Below are 16,504 nucleotides of genomic sequence, written 5' to 3' on the forward strand. Positions count from 1 at the left end.
AGTAGAATTCACTACAAGAGTATATAGATATTATTTTCTATGTTTTCTAATGAATTCCACTACATTTCTTATTAAGATGCACTTATGATTTGAGTAAATTTTATTTGATTCCAGTAAGGCCGATGAAAGTTTCGAATTTTAAAGTCTACATGACTTTTTATAGTGGAATTAAAGTGACAATTATTTTGAGTGTGTAGCCCCCAGACAATTTAGCTCACGCTCACTTCTAATGTGAATGTGTACGTCCGAGGTCCTTTGTAGCTTAGTTGGTTGCACAAGTCTAGCGTACTGAGGGTCATGAGCTCGAGTCCCATTAAAGGAAAGTGGTCACCTCCAATACATTTTTCAAATCAAAATCTTCCATATAATGTACATATTCACATCGGAGTTTTTCAGAACATTGTAGAATAATAACCATGTCGGGTGGTCAATACCCGAAATACATACAGTAATATCCCGATTTTATCACCCCCTGGTGAATTTTGGGGTGATAAAACAGGGTATGTGACAAAATTGGAAAAAAATATTTCCAATTTTTTAATTCATTCCACAAATATGAATCATTTTATGCCTTGGAAAGGCCAAATGCGTGAACGGTACCCGTTATTTCTTGTCGAAATTGCTTACAGAATATTTCCCAGGTACTCAGAAGTCTTTCGTAATAAACTACAGGCGGTGAAAGTTCTTTCATGAAAATCAATGTTGTTTGTGTAATTATTTACGAAAATAAAAAGAATGACAAAATTTTTTGGGGTGACAAAATCAGGTCGAAAACGTGACAAAATCGGGACGTGATAAAATCGGGTCGAAAACGTGATAAAATCGGGGGTAGACAAAATCGGGGAGTGACAAAATCGGGTCAACACTGTATAGCCAATTAACTTTGATTGAATTGTGAATCTTTTAAACTACGGCAGACTTCTATGAGTAGATGTCGAAAAAAGTGTTGTGAAACAATATTCAGCAGCAGGGTTCGTACTTTTCGTTTCGATAAGCCGAAATGAGAATTACGATCCCTGTTCAACAGAGAACCAAATATATTTCTAGAGATAGGCGATTTCGTAGAAGCCCATAAACACGTTGGTAGAAGCCTATAAACACGTAAACTGGAGAAACATTGCTCAAGACCGATGAAAATGCAGCTGTACGATACGCCTGGTGTTGGTGTAATGACGGCTGATTTATGAATTGTTAAACAAGTATTAGGATTTGTAATTTCGAAGATGCTGTAATATTTCACTAACCGACAAATATCCACCTCTTTTACTAATCAATAATATATTTTCTAGATGTTTACTGCAAACAACACTTAGGCTTAACATAATTTTGTGTTCCAACATAAGCTTCACATGTCGGTATGGTATATGTTCATCTTTGAGTAGATAAATATTTCTGTTGCTTTTGTATTAGTCTCGGTGTTTTTCACTCAATCCTTCAGACCGCGCTCTTAACACTACCTAATTCTAAGGAGTAATATGAATATGATGACATGTGTAATGCAGTTGTAAAAAGTAATTTACGCGCCTGGTTTTATTACCAATCTAGAAATAATTCTAGAATGTAAGGGAGCCCAAACTGTTTAATAACAAATACAATTTCTCCGCATCATATAAAAAATCGGTAAAAATCCATTTTCCGTTATCACTCAAATTTTGCCGTTTTTTAACAAAATTTAAAACAGGAACAATAATTGAAAATGTATTTATGAAGTTTTTCCATAATTATTGTTTGATTTCTTCTGAGTAGTGTAAAAAGTTTTCTCTAAAATATGACTATCAGTGACTTAAGGATCGTGTTTATTTTTCCGTCTAAATTAAAGCACAGATAACAGTTGATGTTTTCTTCTAACCATTATCTTATTGTTTAGCTTTGTATGTTTTGCAAGTTTAGTTTTTCATATTTTGATTCCTTTCTTTTTTATAGTTTTTAGCAAATTTCGCATATTTTGCAAGAATGATAATAAGACATGCAACTTGAGTGGGGTCACAAAACAGAACAAATTTTTTTATGATTATTTGATGTGTTCTTGTAATCAAGACAGAAATTTGAATTCACTTAGAATTTAACTAAATTATAAGCGGTATTTCAATATGATTCCCGCTATTCTGTATCTTTTAATGTCTTAAATTTTTTGTTGCGACAATGTTTATTTTCTCACGATTCTTTATTCGAAGAATTCGGCGAGGTAAATATGGAAATATGGAAAAGATCACTAGAAGAACCTTATTTGGAATCCACAATGTCACCGCAATATTTCAGTTGAAAAAATCTCGGTACATAATAGGAAAATAATTTAATTTTAAAATGTGGGAGATAGAGCAATATTTCTACGCAAAATTGGTGTAACAAAAACATAATAGGGGAAGTGTACCGGTTCTGGCCGCCCTAGTGCTTAGTTTGGCCAACCCTGAAAAATGTATTTTTTTCAAAAAAATATCGATCAGTTTCATAAGGGATATATCTCATGTTGGAGCTGATAAACCCCTCGGAAATTGCTTTATTTTTTAAGTTATGCGAGAAACTGGCAAAAGTAGGAACATAGCCAAAATATTTACAGTTACCCTATTGGAAAAATAAAAACTAAATTTCTAAAATGTCTCCCAATAATGCACAATCTCATGTTTACACAAAATTGTCATAAATCAGATATTTTTGTATTCAATGGGATGCTTTGATGGAATTTCATAGTAAAATGCTCTAAAATTATGATTGTGTACTTAATCTCAATAGCCGATTTTTTATTCAAGAGAATTAAACCAATATTCAATGAACGAAATTTAATGAAATAATAAGATTCTTGGAAACATATTTAAACCCATCCAAATTATAGATTTTTATTTCAGTTTTTAGTTACGATTTTGTGATAAATAATACAACATAGAAAAAATAAAAGAAAAATAATGAGGAAATGTTAAAAAGAAAAGCAAAATCAAAGCTTCAATATCAAAGTAGGTAGGTCGTAAGAGTTTTTCCTACTAAGCTTTGATGACCAGTGCAATGTTTTCCCACTTGAAATAGACGAAACAAGAAGGATGATTTCAATGAAGTTCCCTTTTGTTGATTCTGCCTGTCACATGTCTCTACTTTCAACGCGATTATTCTTATAATTAAAAAATCACATATTTATTTCATTTTTGTTTTGTCTCGCTTTCATTCGCCGCTTGAAACAAAACAAAAACCTTAAATTGTATAACATTAGTTCTTCACAAGTAGATTGAGGGTTCACTTTTTGTTGAAAATATTTTCATTTTTATTCTTTAAATCTATATTAAACCATTCACGAAGAAGCTTTATATTAATAAATCTCTAAAATCTATTCAATGATTCGATAAAACGATGAAAGTGAAAAAAATGGTTCTCAAATATTGAGAAATTAACTTAGGCTTACCTAAAATATGACTATCAGTTGTGGTTGTTAATAAACTTGAAATAATAAAAGTAGCAAAAAATTATAAGCAAGCATCCCACCTAATATTTTGAGCAGTTCAGTTCGTCACCAATGGAGGCGGCGGAGGAGAGTTGATGCTTTGACCACTTCGCGGCGACACCGGTCCGTTGGCCATGCCTTCTTCATCGCTCAGTCCATCCTCGTCGTCGGCCAGCAGGTCGCCGTTCTGCAGATCATGGTAGCCGTTCGATTCCATCGGGATGCCAACCTCGTCGGCGCCGTCCATCGCAACGACCAACGGTTCTCGGTCGCTGTCGCGGGCCGCTCCTCGCCGGACAACATCGTTCTCGTCGTCACTCATGCTGCTGGCACTGTCATCGTTGTCGTTGTCGCTGCTGCTGGAACTCGTCGAGGAGGAGCTGTCCGATTCGCTGTCCTCGCTGCTCGTGCCATGGCACGAGGAGCTGTCCATTCGCTCGCCAGCTGCAGCTCCAACAACGGGGCCACCGTAGTTCCTTGGTGAAGATTTGGCCGATAAGACCATCCCGATGCGGGATGCATGCTCCAATTGACGACGGAGTTCTGTAATGGTACAAACATGAACAAGGATCGATTCATTATCATATTATCAATAGCTTTTTTGCCTAATGACATAAGCAGGCTTGTAAAATGTCATCTGCATGTCATTTGACTAATTTGTTCATAACTTTCTTTAGAAGCCAAATTTATTGCATATTTTTAGATGTACTCATAACGCTTGAGTAGGGCTATATTTTTGTCCAAGGGTACATTGATCTAAATATAACATCTTAGGCTGGAGAGTGAAAACTCTCCAAAATGTCACGTGTCATTTGACATAATGTCATTTGAATGACATTTTGCCTCCCACGCCCCAGATTACATATTTACGGCAATGTCTTGTTAGACAAAGTTGTAGGCACATTTAAGCGCTATAAGTTCGTCATACATAATGAATTGATAACTATCTTCTGGAAAAAGTTCTGGAAAAAATATACAAACGAATGCAAATGACATTTTACAACACTGGACATAAGGGAAAGTTTATACACTAAGGTTTTTTTTACGTCGCTCCATGTACCGCGTAAAAAAAACCGCGTAAAAAACCGCGTTATTTAAAAAAAACGACGTAAAAAAAGGGCTATTTTAAAAAACGACGTTAAAAAAACTATTGGGGACTTTTATATGTTGGTGCCCACTGGGGACTTAGAACATTTTTTTATGCCGGTGCCTACTGGGGACTTAGAAAATTTTAAATTGGGACTTATAATGGACGGGGCTTCTTCCTATTTGTTTGCTAGGTGTTGTTTGTAGGTCATAGTACGCGTGATATGGTACATGGTTTTTGTGATATGAAACCAAGAATGTGTTCCGATCTATGCTCAAGCTCATCCAAGAATCTCCTGAAATAAGGCCTTGAGATCTATAAAGATCTGTCCTCTTGTTTCAAATATGGTACTTGCTCTGTGTGACTCATAGAATAGATTGTGTTCAAAGCCTAAGTTATTGGTCATCCAAAAAAATCCCGAAGTAAGGCCTTTAGATCTACACGCGTAACCAAAGATCTGTCCGCCTGTTTCAAATATGGTACATGCTCTGTGTGACTCATAGAATAGATTGTGTTCAGAGCATAAGTTCTGGGTCATCCAAAAAAATTCCGAAGCAAGGCCTTTAGATCTATACGCGTAACCAAAGATCCGTCCGCCGGTTGCAAATATGGTACATGCTCTGTGTGACTCATAGAATAGATTGTGTTCAAAGCATAAGTTCATGGTCATCCAAAAAAATCCGAAGTAAGGCCTTTGGATCTATACGCGTAACCAAAGATCCGTCCGCCGGTTGCAAATATGGTACATGCTCTGTGTGACTCATAGAACAGATTGTGTTCAAAGCCTAAGTTATTGGTCATCCAAATAAATCCCGAAGCAAGGCCTTTAGATCTACACGCGTAACCAAAGATTTGTCCGCCTGTTTCAAATATGGTACATGCTCTGTGTGACTCATAGAATAGATTGTGTTCAGAGCATAAGTTCTGGGTCATCAAAAAAAAAATCCGAAGTAAGGCCTTTAGATCTATACGCGTAACCAAAGATCTATCAGCCTGTTTCAAATATGGTACATGCTCTGAGTGACTCATAGAAAAGATTGTGTTCAAAGCCTAAGTTCTTGGTCATCCAAATAAATCCCGAAGCAAGGCCTTTAGATCTACACGTGTAACCAAAGATCTGTCCGCCTGTTTCAAATATGGTACATGCTCTGCGTGACTCATAGAAAAGATTGTGTTCAAAGCCTAAGTTCATGGTCATCCAAAAAAATCCGAAGTAAGGCCTTTAGATCTATACGCGTAACCAAAGATCCGTCCGCCGGTTGCAAATATGGTACATGCTCTGTGTGACTCATAGAACAGATTGTGTTCAAAATCTAAGTTATTGGTATCCAAAAAAAATCCGAAGCAAGGCCTTTAGATCTACACGCGTAACCAAAGATCTATCCGCCTTTTTCAAATATGACACATGCTCTGTGTGACTCATAGAATAGATTGTGTTCAGAGCATAAGTTCTGGGTCATCTAAAATTTTCCGAAGTAAGACCTTTGGATCTCTGGATTCTGGAACCCATTTTGATGAGCTCAGCTGCGACACCATCCTTACCAGCTACTTTATTGGTCTTTAGCTGTCTGATGGCATCCTTAACTTCCCTCAGGGTATGGGCAGAATTCCGTTGTGTAGGCTAAACGGTGATTATGCTTAAGCTGAAGAACCGGTCTTTGATCCTCAACCTGCACATTCTCTCATGAATCGGTCACCACCAGATCGCGCCTTTGTATATCGCCCATCACTATGGGGACAAGAAGGCGAGGTACACAGTCTATTATATGAACCACACAGAGCATGTACCATATTTGAAAAAAGCCGATAGATCTTTGGTTACTCGTGTAGACGTAAAGGGCTTACTTTGGAACTTTTTTGGATGACCAAGAACTTATGCCCTCCTTAGCCGTGCGGTAAGACGCGCGGCTACAAAGCACTTCCCTGGGCATAAAAGTATCATCGTGTTAGCCTCATGATATACGAATGCAAAAATGGTATCTTGGCTTAGAAACCTCGCAGTTGATAACTGTGGAAGTGCTTAATAAACACTAAGCTGCGAGGCGGCTCTGTCCCAGTGTGGGGATGTAATGCCAAAAAGAAGAAGAAGAACTTATGCTTTGAACACAGTCTATTCTATGAACCACGAAGAGCATGTACCATATTTAAAACATGCTGATAGATCTTTGTTTACGCATGTAGATCTAAAGGCCTTACTCCAAGGATCTCTTGGATGACCAAGAACTTATGCTTTGATAACAATCTATCCTATGAGTCACATATAGCATGTAGCATATCTGAAACAGGTGGTTAAATCTTTGGTTACACGTGTAGATCTGAAGGCCTTACTTCGGAAGTTTTTTGGATGACCAAGAACTTATGCTTTGAATACAATCTTTTCTATGAGTCACACAGAGCATGCACCATATTTGAAGCAGGCGGATAGATCTTTGGTTACGCGTGTAGATCTCAAGGCCTTACTTCGGAAGTTTTCTGGATGACCAAGAACTTATGCTTTGAACACAATATTTTCTATGAGTCACACAGAGCATGCACCATATTTGAAACAGGCTGATAGATCTTTGGTTACGCGTATAGATCTAAAGGCCTTACTTCGGATTTTTTTTGGATGACCACTAACTTAGGCTTTGAACACAATCTATTCTATGAACCACACAGAGCATGCACCATATTTGAAACAGGCGGATAGATCTTTGGTTACGCGTATAGATCTTAAGGCCTTACTTCGGATTTTTTTTGGATGACCAATAACTTCGGCTTTAAACACAATCTATTCTATGAACCACACAGAGCATGCACTATATTTGAAGCAGGCGGATAGATCTTTGGTTACGCGTGTAGATCTCAAGGCCTTACTTCGGAAGTTTTCTGGATGACCAAGAACTTATGCTTTGAACGCAATATTTTCTATGAGTCACACAGAGCATGCACCATATTTGAAACAGGCGGATAGATCTTTGGTTACGCGTGTAGATCTAAAGGCCTTGCCTCGGGATTTTTTTGGATGATCAATAACTTATGCTTTGAACACAATCTATTCTATGAACCACACAGAGCATGCACCATATTTGAAGCAGGCGGATAGATCTTTGGTTACGCGTGTAGATCTCAAGGCCTTACTTCGGAAGTTTTCTGGATGACCAAGAACTTATGCTTTGAACACAATCTTTTCTATGAGTCACACAGAGCATGCACCATATTTGAAACAGGCTGATAGATCTTTGGTTACGCGTATAGATCTAAAGGCCTTACTTCGGAATCTTTTTGGATGACCAATAACTTAGGCTTTGAACACAATCTATTATATGAACCACACAGAGCATGCACCATATTTGAAACAGGCTGATAGATCTTTGGTTACGCGTGTAGATCTAAAGGCCTTGCTTCGGGATTTTTTTGGATGATCAATAACTTATGCTTTGAACACAATCTATTCTATGAACCACACAGAGCATGCACCATATTTGAAACAAGAGGACAGATCTTTATAGATCTCAAGGCATTATTTCATAGATCTCAAGGCCTTATTTCAGGAGATTCTTGGAAGAGTTTGAGCATAGATCGGAAGACATTCCTGGTTTTATATCACAAAAACCATGTACCATATCACGATCCATACTAGCGTACTATGACCTACAAACAACACCTAGCAAACAAAAGGAAGAAGCCCGTCCATTATAAGCACCTATTTAAAATTTCATAAGTCCCCAGTAGGTATCAACATATAAAATTTTCTAATTCCCCAATAGGTTTTTTACGTCGTTTTGTATTAAATAGCGCGGTTTTTTTTACGTCGTTTTTTTGAAATAACGCGGTTTTTTTTTACGTCGGTACCGCGTAAAAATATCCGCGTAAAAAAAAACCGCGCAAAAAAAAAACCGCGTAAAAAAAAACTTCAGTGTAATTACATTTAAAAATTAAGATACACTGTGGTCAGTGGGTAAATGGGATAAGTGAGGATACTTGCGAGAGAAGAACGCAATAGGTCATCGTACTCCTTCCTGATATTGAACCAATAACGATTCAGCCGCAACAGCAGATGCATCCGGTTCATCAGGGTGCCGGCTAATTTAAAATAGGGTTGAATTCCCCAATGTCGATTGATAGCCATTCCTCCGATCATATGTACCTAGATACGATCTTCCTAGTTGGCCAGATCACTGACAATCTGAAGAAGTTTCCGTTTTTTGCTTTCACTTAATTCATGCTCTTTTGTGATATTTGGTGAACAATGGATGATCTAGACTCGTATCTTCTTCGATTTTAATCGGTTGGTTAACCGCCCATAGCTAGATGAAATACTAAACTAATGCCAAAGACTAAACCAACCCAATTTCCTCATCTTCAAACTCTCTCGACGCAATTTATAACTATGCGATCGATTTCCAAACAATTGGGCTCTAGTCGTTTCAGATTTCCATTCTCCTCAAGAGCCGAAATTTTTCAAAAATCCCTACAAAAATCATTCCACCAAGATCATTTGCGTCATTCGCTGAGCTCAAAATCTTTCGCATTTGTTCGTGTTTTAACCTTCGTAGTGCACAACACTGTAACTTTGTAACGCAACGAGATAAAAATCTGAAAAATTCTGACTTTTACTTTTGGAAACTAAGATTCCCCGAGAAAATATGCTTCCAGCGACATCTAGGAGAGGCGCCACAAAAAAGTGAAACATTGTGCAATGGGGTCCATTTGGACCCAAGATTTCATCACGATCACAAAAACACGTATATTGTAATTGGATGCCGAAACGAGCTTTTCGTTCACTTCGAGTTCTAAGTCTAATAGTTACCTGATAGAACTAGTCAAAATTTTGTAGGTATAGGATAGAAGATGGAAAGGTATGAAGGTCCATTTCCAGTTCTAGCGATTGCTAGAACATAAGAAGCCCAAGTCCTGGTGTTAGGTGGGACGCTAAACAGCCCTGACACGACGGCCCTCCGACGAGACAGGAGGTTTGCGCAGGCCCAATAAGCCGCCTTTAAAAACAACAAATTACGAACAACATAGAAGATAATACGACTCGATACAATCGGCAACGACCTAGGCGACGAATAAAGGATCACGATTGGAAGCTTGGAACATGGAACTGCAAGTCGCTAGGCTTCGCAGGTTGCGACAGGATAATCTACGATGAATTACATCCCCGCAACTTCGATGTCGTAGCGCTGCAGGAAATCTGCTGGACAGGACAGAAAGTGTGGAAAAGCGGGCATCGAGCGGCTACCTTCTACCAAAGCTGTGGCACCACCAACGAGCTGGGAACCGGCTTCATAGTGCTGGGAAAGATGCGCCAACGCGTGATTGGTTGGCAGCCAATCAACGCAAGGATGTGCAAGCTGAGGATTAAAGGCCGTTTCTTCAACTATAGCATCATCAACGTGCACTGCCCACACGAAGGGAGATCCGACGACGAGAAAGAAGCGTTCTATGCGCAGCTGGAGCAGACATACGATGGATGCCCACTGCGGGACGTCAAAATCGTAATCGGTGACATGAACCCTCAGGTAGGAAGGGAGGAAATGTATAGACCGGTCATCGGACCGGATAGTCTGCATACCGTATCGAACGACAACGGCCAACGATGCATAAACTTTGCAGCCTCCCGCGGAATGGTAGTCCGAAGCACTTTCTCCATCCACAAGGCCACATGGAAATCACCTAATCAAGTAACGGAAAACCAAATCGACCACGTTCTAATCGACGGTAAATTCTTTTCCGACATCACGAACGTACGCACTTACCGCAGTGCGAATATTGAATCCGACCACTACCTCGTTGCAGTATGTCTGCGCTCAAAACTCTCGACGGTGATCAACACGCGTCGGAGTCGTCCGCCGCGGCTTAACATTGGGCGGCTACAAGACGGTAGACTAGCCCAAGACTACGCGCAGCAGCTGGAAGTGGCACTCCCAACGGAAGAGCAGCTAGGCGCAGCATCTCTTGAAGATGGCTGGAGATATTCGATCCGCCATTGGAAGCACCGCAACCGCTGCACTAGGCACGGTGGCTCCGGATCAGAAGAAACGACTGGTATGACGGCGAATGTGAGCAGTTAGTTGAGGAGAAGAATGCAGCATGGGCGAGATTGCTGCAACACCGCACGAGGGCGAACGAGGCACGATACAAACGGGCGCGGAACAGACAAAACTCGATTTTCCGGAGGAAAAAGCGCCAGCAGGAAGATCGAGACCGTGAAGAGACGGAGGAACTGTACCGCGCTAATAACGCACGAAAGTTCTATGAGAAGTTGAACCGTTCACGTAAGGGCCACGTGCCACAGCCCGATATGTGTAAGGACATAAACGGGAACCTTCTTACGAACGAGCGTGAGGTGATCCAAAGGTGGCGGCAGCACTACGAAGAGCACCTGAATGGCGATATGGCAGACAACGGTGGCGGTATGGTAATGAACCTAGGAGCACGCGCGCAGGACATGCGACTTCCGGCTCCGAATCTCCAGGAAATCCAGGAGGAGATCGGCCGGCTGAAAAACAACAAAGCCCCTGGAGTTGACCAACTACCAGGAGAGCTGTTTAAACATGGTGGTGAAGCACTGGCTAGAGCACTGCACTGGGTGATTACCAAGGTTTGGGAGGATGAGGTTCTGCCGCAGGAGTGGATGGAAGGTGTCGTGTGTCCCATCTACAAAAAGGGCGATAAGCTGGATTGTAGCAACTACCGCGCAATCACATTGCTGAACGCCGCCTACAAGGTACTCTCCCAAATTTTATGCCGTCGACTAACACCAATTGCAAGAGAGTTCGTGGGGCAGTACCAGGCGGGATTTATGGGTGAACGCTCTACCACAGACCAGGTGTTCGCCATACGTCAGGTATTGCAGAAATGCCGCGAATACAACGCGCCCACACATCTATTCATCGACTTCAAAGCCACATATGATACAATCGATCGGGACCAGCTATGGCAGCTAATGCACAAAACGGATTTCCGGATAAACTGATACGGTTGATCAAGGCGACGATGGATCGGGTGATGTGCGTAGTTCGAGTTTCAGGGGCATTCTCGAGTCCCTTCGAAACCCGTAGAGGCAAGGTGATGGTCTTTCGTGTCTGCTATTCAACATCGCTTTGGAGGGAGTAATACGAAGGGCAGGGATTGACACGAGTGGTACGATTTTCACGAAGTCCGTCCAGTTATTTGGCTTCGCCGACGACATTGATATCATGGCACGTAACTTTGAGAGGATGGAGGAAGCCTACATCAGACTGAAAAGCGAAGCTAAACGGATTGGACTAGTCATCAACACGTCGAAGACGAAGTACATGATAGGAAGAGGCTCAAGAGAGGTCAATGAGCCACCCACCACGAGTTTCTATCGGTGGTGACGAAATCGAGGTGGTTGAAGAATTCGTGTACTTGGGCTCACTGGTGACCGCCGATAACGATACCAGCAGAGAAATTCGGAGACGCATAGTGGCTGGAAATCGTACGTACTTTGGACTCCGCAAGACGCTCCGATCGAATAGAGTTCGCCGCCGTACCAAACTGACTATCTACAAAACGCTTATAAGACCGGTAGTTCTCTACGGACACGAGACCTGGACGATGCTCGTGGAGGACCAACGCGCACTGGGAGTTTTCGAAAGGAAAGTGCTGCGTACCATCTATGGTGGGGTGCAGATGGCGGACGGTACGTGGAGGAGGCGAATGAACCACGAGTTGCATCAGCTGTTGGGAGAACCATCCATCGTTCACACCGCGAAAATCGGAAGACTGCGGTGGGCCGGGCACGTAGCCAGAATGTCGGACAGTAATCTGGTTGAAATGGTTCTTGACAACGATCCGACGGGAACAAGAAGGCGAGGTGCACAGCGGGCAAGGTGGATCGATCAGGTGGAGGACGACTTGCGGACCCTCCGCAGACTGCGTGGTTGGCGAAGTGCAGCCTTGAACCGAGCTGAATGGAGAAGTCTTTTATGTGCAGCACAGGCCACTCCGGCCTTAGTCTGATGATAAATAAATAAAGAACATGAGAAGTATATGGAAAGATACTAAGTAGAAGGAATGGAGCGGGCCTGGGATTTTAACCCACGATCTCCTGTGTATGAGGCAAAAGTGGTAGCCATATGACCACCAATCCCGTTATTACTCTGAAAGCTTCGGAACATCCGTCAATTCCAAAAAGAATTCAAGAAGGAACTTCTGGAGGGATTCTCGGAGAAACTTCTGGATGAATTCCCGGAGGAACTTCCTTTAGAACTTCTGGAGGAATTCCCGGAGAAACTTCTGGAGGAATTCCCGGAGTAACTTCCGGAAGATCTTACGGAGGAGTTCCCAGAGCAACTTCCGGAAGAATACTCCGAGGTATGCCTTCAGGAACCTTCCGAGGAATTACTTGATGAACTTCCTAAGAGATTACCGGAGGAACTCCTGGAGCAACTGCCGGAGGAAGTTCTGGATGAACTTCCAGAGGAGCGTCTGGAGAAGCTTCGAAGGAATTCGAGGAGGAAATCCGCCACACCGCCGTCGTTGGCTGATAATGATCTATTACGCTAACTTTTGGAATTGGCCACTTTTACGGATGTTTCGGATTTTACGAAGGACTTATTGTTATTGATAAGAAAATTATTTTGAGCTTTTATTGGAATGTCTTTACTTGTCATAGGACGAGTTTGTACAATTCCATTTAATTCCACCACTTGATAGTACCATTGACAGATACGTATTTCGATCTCAACAGTAAGGCCGTTTTCAGTGTCTCTTATTTGACTCGACTTTTATTATGGTCATTGCATATTGCGGATAATTTCCATTATTGATTCCATACATAATCTTCTATATCAGCGGTTCTCAACCTTTTTCTTGAGAGGTACCCCTTCGCACTTATTCATCAGTTGAGGTACCCCCTATTTTTTTGCTGTAAATGAAAATTAGTGTAACTCATAACATATGGAAAAAGGAACTGAAAACAGGATATATGACTCTCTCTAAAGTTGGCTGAAATTTTCATTATATCAAACTCTTGGAGAGAAGTTTCCGAGCCTTTTGGAATGTGGCTTTCGAGCCACTTAAGGGTTCTAAACATCTTCGAAGGACGCCTCTTAGCCTCTTGAACGTTGGCTCCCAAGTCACCTCTTGAAAGGAGGCTTCCGGACCTTTTGAAAGGAGGCTTCGGGGCCTCTTGAAAGGAGCCTTCCGGCCTCTTGAAGAGAAGCTTCCGAGCATCTTGAAAGTAGGATTCCGAGCCTCTTAAAAGTAGGCTTCCGAGCCTCTTGAAAGAAGGCTTCCAAGCCTCTAGAAAGGAGGCTTCCGAGCCTCTAGAAAGGAGGCTTCCGAGCCTCTTGAAAGGAGGCTTCCGGGCCTCTTGAAAGGAGGCTTCCGGGCCTCTTGAAAGGAGGCTTCCGGGCCTCTTGAAAGGAGGCTTTCGGGCCTCTTAAATGGAGGCTTCCGGGTGAAGAATCGTAGCAGTCATTGATGTCATATGTCACTTCACATTTTTGGGACAGAAAAAAAAATGGATTTTGCTATTAAAATTTTTTTCCCGAGGTGATTTTTGTGGTCCTTCCCCTCGGTTTTTGTAGTCCGTAGAGGCTGTTCGGAAGTGATGCAATCGAGTTGTCCCGCCCGAGTACCTTCGCAGATCAGAACCGTTCAACGTCGTGTAAGCCAATACGAAAGCGATTATGACGCCGACTGCTGTGGATCTTATTATTATGCCAAAAGTCGGCATTCCGTTGGTCGACCGGAGTGCACCGAGTCGCAGATGAGTGCCTATGATTTCGAACCTGGAGACCCAGCAATGCCTACAAGGAAGGATTGAAAGAGCTATAGCGGCGTATCGTGGGACCGACAGCTAAATCAGAAGCAGGCTATGGACGAACCCCTTCCAGTTGATGTGGGTGGAAGCGGAAATGGATAAAATGTGGTATTACATTCAAATATCACTGACAAATCGAATGCCATCAAGATACCCCACGAAGAAAATTGATTTTGATAGTGACCATTCGTGTCCCGTCTTAGACGTCTGTGCTTTTCAAGACCTTGGCTCAAAACCGAAGCATTATCAAAACACACTGGTGTGAAGAAAGGATCTCGACCATCAAACATTGTATTTTTCACGCACGGAAATTTGGTGAGAGAATTCCATTATACACAATTACATTATATCCCATCATATACAATAATTTATATAAAAAAGTACATATACAACCATCAGGGCACCCGATTGAAGCGATTTGGATAGGAAGAGTGGAATCGCCAACTTCCTATTGTTAACATCTCGTGGATAAAGGGCGGGCTCTTCTCCCCATCTATTGGGTCAATCTGGGAAACGAGGGCTAGATTATATTATTGTGTGTACGAACTTTCTTCTGGAAGGAGATTCTCTATTCATCCCGTGGATTTGCATAAGTGTCTCTGCTTATGGAACCACCCCACCCATTTTTGGCCCTTCATACAGGAGTTTGATGAAATACAAACAATAGTGCAATCATGATCAATTCGTTTGTCAGATATGGCCAGTGCTATCGACAGGTGCCTTGCTACAATAGATGGTAGTATCGTCATCATCATCATCATCATCTTAAAAGGAGGCTTCCGGGCCTCTTGAAAGGAGGTTTCCGGGCCTCTTGAAAGGAGGCTTCCGGGCCTCTTGAAAGGAGGCTTCCGGGCCTCTTGAAAGGAAGCTTCCGGGCCTCTTGAAAGGAGGTTTCCAGGCCTTTTGAAAGTCGGCTTTCGGACCTTTTGAAAGTAGGCTTTCGGGCCTCTTGAAAGTATGCTTTCGGCCCTTTTGAAGGGAGACTTCCGGGCCTCTTGAAATGAGGCTTCCGGGCCTCTTGAAAGGAGGCTTCCGGGCCTCTTGAAAGGAGGCTTCCGGGCCTCTTGAAAGGAGGCTTCCGGGCCTCTTGAAAGGAGGCTTCCGGGCCTCTTGAAAGGAGGCTTTCGGGCCTCTTGAAAAGAGGTTTCCGGGCCTCTTGAAAGGAGGCTTCCGGGCCTCTCCAAAGGAGGCTTCCGGGCCTCTCCAAAGGAGGCTTCCGGGCCTCTTGAAAGGAGGATTCCGAACCACTTGAAAGGAGGATTCCGAACCACTTGAAAGGAGGATTCCGAACCACTTGAAAAGAGGTTTCAAAACCTTTTGAAATAGGGCTTATCAGCCTCTTGAAAGAAAGGCTTTTGAAATGCGGCTCTGGGCTCCTTAAAAGAGGCCCCTGAACCTCTTGAAAGTAGGTTTCCGAACCTCTTGGAAGAAATCCTTCGATCCTCTTGAAAGCAGTCCTGCGAGCTGTTTAATAGGAGGCTTTCAAAGCAACTGAGCTTTTCGAAAAAAGCCTTCATGTCTTTCAAATGGAGGCTTCTAAACGCGTATAACTCTGAAATTTTAGTTCAGAAGCATATTCTTAACATATCATTCAACTTTTTTTTTTATTATTATTGAGCTTTTCAGCCATTGGTTGGCTCACCTCAGATTCAACATTTTGTTTCAATCAGGTAGATAGCATAGAAGATTTTTTAATTCGTTGTTCTGTCCTTTTGTTCTTTTCTCCCACAGCCTTTCATCTACTGTACTGGTTGTGGAGGGAAGGATTCAATAGTCTTTAAGATTTGATATATGTTTTTTTCAATTTAAATTTTTTTCTAGTACATAATATGTATAGCGATCAGTAAGCTATACATATTATGTACTAGAAAAAAATTTAAATTGAAAAAAACATATATCAAATCTTTATCAATAAGTTTTGATAGAAATCAGCCATTATGCATTTTTGTCCGAGGTACCCCCTGGGCTCGGCGAAGGTACCCCCAGGGGTACATGTACCCCAGGTTGAGAACCGCTGTTCTATATAATAAAAATGAAATGGTCTGTGTTCGTATCCGCATAACTCGAAAACGGCTGAATGAATTTTCTTCATTTCTTCAGCAGTTACGTTCATTATAGTTTCCGACGGGTTTATATAATATTTCCTCAGTCAAAAATTATTAGTAAAGTTGTATAAATCTTGAAAAACTAAAATAAGGATTCGTATGGG

At 41.8% G+C, this 16,504-nt stretch overlaps 1 protein-coding gene across 2 annotated transcripts in view; it reads right to left on the reverse strand.

Annotated features, from left to right (window-relative positions):
- Positions 1–2,431: 2,431 nt before the first annotated feature.
- Positions 2,432–16,504, reverse strand: part of LOC134219848 (uncharacterized) — a 35,189-nt gene continuing 21,116 nt past the window's right edge. For both annotated transcript variants that reach the window (XM_062698745.1, XM_062698737.1), the window contains one exon: positions 2,432–3,970. In XM_062698745.1, coding sequence (XP_062554729.1) covers positions 3,486–3,970 — 485 coding nt within the window. In that variant the 3' untranslated portion in view covers positions 2,432–3,485. The remainder of the gene's footprint in view (positions 3,971–16,504) is intronic.

The sequence above is a fragment of the Armigeres subalbatus genome, chromosome 1 (assembly GCF_024139115.2).
Source record: "Armigeres subalbatus isolate Guangzhou_Male chromosome 1, GZ_Asu_2, whole genome shotgun sequence".
NCBI lineage: Eukaryota > Metazoa > Arthropoda > Insecta > Diptera > Culicidae > Armigeres > Armigeres subalbatus.